Below are 7598 nucleotides of genomic sequence, written 5' to 3'. Positions count from 1 at the left end.
TTGGCAAGTGGGACTAATCAGGTCCCTTATCTTGCCGGACTACAGATGGGGCACGCGTCGCGCGCCCACAATTTGCGCGGGAAATCTGTCTACCAAAACTAACAAGCACTTCACGCAGAAAACTCCTGCCTCTCACAGCAACCGCTAGACTCTCGGGACATTCGCGACGTTATTAGGTTACTTTGCATTAGCGTTGGGAAGTCATCCACCGCTGATGCGAGTGCGCATTTACCAAGAGGTCTCAGAGAAGGAAGCAATCCACTAAACACTAAATACGTATTTTCGGGTCTTATGGGCCCGAGTACTCTGTTTATCATGTCTTAGATTTCCTTCTACATGTGAGCTGCCTCTTGGCATTGTTACGTGGAGAACGTGTGTTGAGTCTGCTCCTTATTAACTTACTTGAGATGAGATCTGGTAGCTTATGCGACTGCCATCTCCGGCGAAATTTCACGCCTGTCCCAGCCCGGTTGATTCGAAAGTGCTTGCACCCTACATAAGAGTTGAATGACAAACAAGGCGGCTCATGACAGCACTGTAATCTTGATGTGATGTAAATCTGAACCGCGAACACTCAAAAGGTGTAGCTTACAAAAACATACAAAAAACTGTGTTTGATTCCTCGGTCATAGGAATTGGTAAAACACGAAGTGAAATATGCAGCGAAATCTGCAGCTGAGCATGATTTGCGTGTCTGCGGCTGTCTTGCGGGTGTGCTTGGCGAGCGACGTCCTGCTGGCGGGTCACTTCGGCAAAGGTGTACTGGCGTCATTTCCGTGACGAATATGACGTCAGTGAAATCTTAGTGTATTTCGGCATAAAACACTTTTGTGTTGTATAAAACCCCGAAAACAAACAACCGTAAGTATAACGTACTCTTTTGTACTAGAGGTTGCTATCCCGCAAGAAGCCCTTGTGTGCAGGGGTGCACCCTTTACAGGTCGCTTGCTTCGTTGTACTGGCGTCATTTCCATGACGGATATGACGTCAGTGAAATGTTGGTGGATCCCGAAAAAAAAAAACACTCTCATGTTTAAAAACATGCTCAGCATGAAACAATTCTACCGATACGCCTTCGACACACCTCGCACTCATGCGCTAGCAAAATAACCCGAAGGGAACAGCATCCCTTTACGGGCTTCGGATCATATTAGCCTTTAGAACTAAATCTACGTGTCTTTCCTCACACTATAGATGACGGTAACAACAACAACAAGATATAGAATGCAGTAACGTGTTGACATTTTAGTATTATGCTCTTTACTATAACATCTTTCGTTTCCGCTAACCGGATTGTCTTGTTGTTGTGTTATGTATTTGTTGCTCTTAATTACACTCGGTGCCTTGACCTACCTTTGTCATCGCCAGAGGGGGAGATGGGTAAGGGAGTTGGAAGGGGGGAGAGGAGCGAGCGTCCCGATTAAATATGGTCCTGTACAGCGGCTTCTCGAACGTATTTGAGAAAATGTCGATGACCATCTTCCTGTGTTCTGTAGACCCTTCGGGATGGGTCCACTCCCGCAGTGTTTGTGGCCTGACTTGATGGCGGATTAGAGCATGGGCCTGGGTTGTCTGGTCCTGCAAGGCAGGGAAGCCCCATAGCAGATGGTTAAGATCAGCGACTTGTTGGCTGCCAGGTGATGCATACTGTTCGCAGATACCGTCGCCGGGGCGTAGATGAAAGCGTGCCACGATGTGCGGCGTTACGGCAGTGTTTGTTCCAATACGTCGGAGTGTTACCGTTGCCCACCGATTATAAGCGGAGAATAGGGTAGGGTCACCATTTTCCGGTAAACGAAGCCGAAGCGCTGCCCGTCGCTCAGCACGTACTTTGACAATTGCTTCCTCACAGTAATACTCTAGGTTATTCCCTTCCTCTTCCAACTCTTCCTGCCTCGTCGGTCAGAAGCTCCAAAGATGGAGGTGTTGACGCTTGGAGAGCGGGGAAGATGTTCGTCACTCGCGATGGAGACTTTTGGCAATTATCGTGGTTGGAAAACATCTCTTGTGCTGCCTTGTGTGCATACTCGTTGCCCGGTATCCCATTCTGGCCAGGGACCCAACGAATCGTAATTGTGCGGCCGACTTGTTGAGAGAGAGAGAGAGAGAGAGAGAGAGAGAGAGAGAGAGAGAGAGAGAGAGAGAGATAGATAGATAGATAGATAGATAGAGAGAGAGATAGATAGATAGATAGATAGATAGATAGATAGATAGATAGATAGATAGATAGAGAGAGAGAGAGAGAGAGAGAGAGAGAGAGAGAGAGAGAACCTTATTATTTGCAGTAGGCTTAAGGGGTCGGGGTGGCCGCAGGCTCCAGCCTGGCGGCGACTAGTGTAGCCCTGTCCACGAAGGAGAGTTGTGTCCCTAGGTCAGAGCTACCCAGCGCCCCCTCCCGCTGCTCATCGGATGAAATTAGAGGGAAAGGGTCATTAGGGCAGCCCCACATGTAGTGGAGTACAGTGGAGCGTGTGTCACAGGCAGGACAATTGGGGGAAGGGTAAAGGGACGGGTGGATGTGGTGATGTACCGCTCGGCAAGGGAGAGTCTGAGTGTGAGGAGTCGCCATGTGCGTTCCTGTGCGTGGGTGAGCTGAGAATGGGCAGGGGATATTTGCGGCGGGCGTGGCGGTAATGACTGACAATGTCGTGATAAGTTGTCATTCTGTCCCTGGCAGATCTGGCCCCATGGTAGGGAACGAGGCTGGGGCCCGCTCGGATCCTAAGTCCTCGAGCGACGACGTGCGCTGCCTCATTTCCCCCGAGGCCGGCATGATCCGAAATCCACATAGATTCTACCGGGGACGTTGGGAATTTTGAGCCAGAATTTTGAGGCGAGTGGCGAAATAAGGCCACGAGCGAAATTTCTAAAGGGCCGTTTTAGAATCTGAGATTAGAATCGCGGGGGTCGGCCTGTGTTGAAGATCTCCCCCGACTACTTGACTTCTTGCGACGGTCCGGCTGCGCGTGTGGTTGGTTGGTGCCTCAGTGGGGTTTGTAACGGCAATTCTGTGCGCTTTTTTGTGGTACCCCACCTGATTGTCTTTGTGTTGCAGGGCCGCGGATCGTGCTTGACAACGGCAACATGGTCTTCCAAGTGCCAGGAGCAGGAACATCACCTTCCGAACGAGCTCCGGAAGGGGGGGAATCTTTCTCAACGGACGAGACGTGGCCGACGTTCTAGACAAGGTACGCACGAACGCTTCTCTTTGAAAGGATGGTTTATCTGGCTCTGATCCATGGTTCGGAGTTCGCCGTCGGTTCCTCGCCTGGTAGGTCACGTGACTTCAGCTCACGGTCGCTGTACTATTGCAGAAAGCATCTCTGCTATCAGTGATGTTCCGTGCGAGAAATTTTCTCTTTTTCAGGGAATTTTCGGTGTAATTTTGGCCAAAGGGGAAAACGAGAATTTTTTGTAGATGCAGGCAATTTTGGAAAGTCCTGAAGTAAAAGGAAAAATAATGTCGCTAAGCCGGACCTCGCATAATTTCTTGCTTTGTTTTCATTTCAAAAGTTTCCTTAACACTTACTCGACTTTATGTTACATATCCGGAGTCGTTTTCCCGCAAGCCACAAGCATCAAAGACCGCTTCCAATCTAGTCCATAAAACAGGAGGCAGCATATATGAAAGAATACTCCATGAGAATGCGCAAGTAAAACGTAAATGGGCGGCTGCTGAGGGGCTGAAACCTGTTCTCATGTATTCTGCCCAATGTTCAAAAAAGTATTTCGGGTGCGCCTTGGTCAGTGTGCTGTCATCAAGAGGTGGCGCCAGCAGTCCCGGCGCTGCAAAAATGCCTCAATTACCTAACCATGTCTCGTTCCTTTTCATGCAATCAATTTTTAATTTAGATCTTTAGCACGCGTTGTAAGCATGTCATTCGGTACAAAACGTGCAATGCATTGTTAAATGCATCTGAGCGGCAGATGTCGCGGAATTTAGTTCACTCTGAAATTCTGATTCTCTAAACGCCGTCTGCGTCCGAAAGGCTACGTAATGTAGACATAGGTGACGCTGGCTATCGCCCAAAACCGAACAGGAATCCACGAAAAGATCTATCAGCTGCAAAAGAGAATGCCGGAAATTCGCAGGGAATATCTGAGAAACCTGCGGAGAAAAAATGCTAAAATAGGGAATTTCTCTCCCCAGGACGGAACATCACTGTCTGCCATAACAACGGGCACAAACACAATTAAAAATGACATAGATACAGATTTACTTCATTTGCATCCCATATATTGGAAGTATAAGAAAACAAATGAGAAACAAGAGTATTTCAATCAAGTAATCATGGATAATATTTACATTTATCATTAATTATTTACTTGAATACTGTTTTGAAATCAACTCAGGTGCCAAACGCGATGTAAAACCATTCCTAAACGTATTTGTGGCGGCTCCCTTGTCCTACACTTTGTGTAGGTAGTCCTTTCGGACATGTTGTAATGTTAGTGTAGGGGTTATGCAATGGTAGATATTTGCACTTCGGTCTTTTTTGACATTTCGAAAGATAAGATGGAGTGTTTGGGATTTTTTTCATGTGTTTGCTCCAGGTTGCCGAAGCTTCGCGGACTCTGGAACCAATTACCAGCAACAACCAGGTACAGAGACTATCCGTTTTTGTTTTGCAATTCATAGTGACTTCGTAATTAAGGTCATTGGGGATCACGCTTCGCAGCTTTTGTAACCTGTTCTGTCGGCGTAAGATCAATTTTTCTTGTTTCCTTTTTTAGTTGCAGACTTTGGGAGAAACTGTGGAGTCTGTGGCAACGCTTCGGACGGAAGTGACCGAACTTAAAGAAAAGTGCCAGACGCTGCAAACGCAGGTACGGCCGCTCAAACTGATTTTTCGTTGGGTAAAACTCACGTTAACAAGCGTACGAAAATATGTACCCACACTTCGACAACTGTACTGTAAGGTGATGTTGAATATCAAAACAAAATTCTGAAACAGCTCTTGAAACACGGAAGCTACTCAGTGTTTCCAACTAGCCTAAAGCCACAAGCCACACAGTTTATTTATATATGCGCACTGCGCTCACATTCTTTTCAGCACGGAGGATTTCTCCTTTTTTTTTTTCTTTTAGGGGCAAAGCCCCTTAGGGGCTGGGGCTGTTGGCGTCTCCTGTCATCGTCGTCGTAATCGTCGTAATCGTCTCATGTAGTCACCGTACTAAAAAACACCGGGAAACTTGTTTACGCCTCGAGCTAGAACGTAACGCGTACTGAAAAAACACTGGGCACCTGTTTACACCTCGCGCTAGAAGGCTTCGTTATTCAAAGACACAGGACTTTTACAGCAAGCCTGTATACCTCTACTCCCCAATGGTTTCATCTCCGTTGTCAAAAGCGCCAAGGCGCCAAGAATACACTTATACGCTTCATGCTTCGCTCCTCTGAACGTTTCAAGTTAGTGGAGATGGCCGGGCTTTTGTTTTGTTTTTGTTTTTGTTTTCTAGTGCGTTGTTTTCTCTGCGTTCTTACTCATCGCCACGAAGCAGCAATCGCTTTTTTTTTTTGAGTGGGGCATTTGTTTGTGGGTGTATCTGAACGCAGAATATGTTTTGGGTCTGGTTAAGCCGATTTGAGGCGATGTGTGTAGCCAAAAATCATTGTCTGTTGTGGCTTGTATAGCAATTTGACTTGACGTTACTTTCTATATTGCTTCTAACGTAAGTGTTCTCTTCGTAATGCATGTTGCATGTTTCTTTTACAAAAAGAACAGATCCCACGGATTTGTGGCGGAATACCGAACTTTTTCCCTTCAAGTTCTGTGAAAGATATAAAACGCAAGGTATTAGAGCCAATAGTAGGTCTGCATTAAAGAAGTTAATCCGGGGCTGTCCACTACGGAGCACCCCATCACATGTGAAGCGCCGGCGCGTAAAACCCAATTATCAATCAATCTGCCTTAAAGGACCACAGTTTTTTCTTTAACAGAAAAGGCCAACATTCGATGTGAAGGCATTGTGGTTGTGTCCCCCGCCATATAAAAATAAGGCTGCGTGTAACCCCACAGCAACAGTGAGAATTTCATCCGGGAAATTATCACGGCAGTTTCCATAAAAGCTGGCTGGCCTAAAATTTGCTGAATAATATTACGTCCCAACGTAACCTAACATAACATAACCTCACTGAACCTAACGTAACCTAACCGAACGCGTCGTAACCTACCCAAAATACAGCCAACTGCAACAAACCTAATCTAACCCAGTCCAACGACGCAGAACACAACCTATATTAAACGTAATTCAACCCATTATTAAAAATCCTGTGCGTCGATCTCTTAATATAGTAAAAACCAGAGTAAACAAGGCATTAACAAAATCACGATGACCGAGAAAGCTAAAAAAAAGAACATCACAATGTCGGACTAGAACCTGAGTCTGCTTGTTTAAAACCAAGTACTATATCACAGCGTTACGCAGGCAGCTGCAACCGCGGCTTTTTAGGGAATATTTATCCCATAGAATCTCCGCGTAGCATGCTTAGCCAGTAAGAGGCGACTGCCGTGAGGAATTTCTGACGGTTATTCTCATGGTTGCCGTGATAATAGACACTGCCTAAAAATAAATTAATTAGGGGGATAAGGAAACTAATTAGGGGGATAAGGTTACCCAGCCAATGTCGCTGGCTTGCGCAACGCCTCAAGCAAACCGAAACAACTGCATGATCGACAAATAATCGGCATGATTTCTGAAACCCTCCTGAATTTTAGGAGCTTCAGATTTTCCAAAGAGACAGCCGACTTACCTTCTTGTTTACTTCCAGGTTCGACGGCTCACAACTAACCTAACAAGAGTACTGCGAGTGCCCGTGAGTGTAATCTCCTACAGTGCAGTAATCAAACTCAACCTACTTGCTACAGAAGATAAATGTTCTTGTTTTGACACTTTCAGCTTATGCGGCTCCAAAGACAAGTACGAAACCTACGAAGTGTAAGTTCTTTTCGGTCAACGTTGATCATTTATTGCGTTTTTTTTTTCGCACGAAAAAGCGCTGGTGCAACAATAAGATGCTAGAGCACATTATCACTTTTGAAAGTAAAAAGTCCCTAAGCAAGGTAAATGATTCAGGTGGGCGGGGGCAGAACTCCGACACCTGCTGGTGGAAGACAAGAAACTACTGTATCGCTAATGCAGAGTTTCGATGACATACACCATGTAACTACTTCATTCGTCGTTGTTACTCGGGCAGCTAGATGAGGGAGCAGGTAAATGTGCGGCATGAAATTGTCGTAGAATAAGCCGTAAGTGAGTATGCAAAAATAATAATGGCGATATCTTTAGAATGTAATTTTACTTACTTTTATTTGTGTCTAAAGCAGCCTTGTTACGTCGCTAACCAGCTTGAACGCCTGCGTGTTAATAGATGTGCTAGGTTTTTTTTTTTTTTTTATCTCAAGCATCTTGATAAAAACCGTGAGGAAGACATGAATGCAGTTTCTGCACAAAAATTCCCTGCAAAAGCGCACATGTGCGCTTGGCACGTAACTACCACATAAGCAAACAGACTAATGAGCAAACAACTATGAACAAATCTCCTAATTTATTGCTCAAGGCTATCCAAGTTGTAGTATATGATGCAGTTAGCAAAT

General features: G+C 45.7%; 1 protein-coding gene across 1 annotated transcript in view; it reads left to right on the top strand.

Annotated features, from left to right (window-relative positions):
- Window positions 1-7598, top strand: part of LOC144179721 (cubilin-like) — a 158025-nt gene that overhangs the window by 9538 nt on the left and 140889 nt on the right. The window contains 7 exon segments of the mRNA XM_077708164.1: window positions 2481-2587; window positions 3056-3106; window positions 3109-3188; window positions 4555-4602; window positions 4735-4827; window positions 6773-6817; window positions 6901-6939. Coding sequence (XP_077564290.1) covers window positions 2481-2587; window positions 3056-3106; window positions 3109-3188; window positions 4555-4602; window positions 4735-4827; window positions 6773-6817; window positions 6901-6939 — 463 coding nt within the window.

The sequence above is a fragment of the Haemaphysalis longicornis genome, unplaced genomic scaffold (genome assembly GCF_048455015.1).
Source record: "Haemaphysalis longicornis isolate Haplotype H1 unplaced genomic scaffold, Haemaphysalis longicornis Haplotype H1 scaffold_4, whole genome shotgun sequence".
Taxonomy (NCBI): domain Eukaryota; kingdom Metazoa; phylum Arthropoda; class Arachnida; order Ixodida; family Ixodidae; genus Haemaphysalis; species Haemaphysalis longicornis.
The sequence above is the reverse complement of the archived record's forward strand: the minus strand, read 5'-3'. Positions and strand labels throughout refer to the sequence as shown.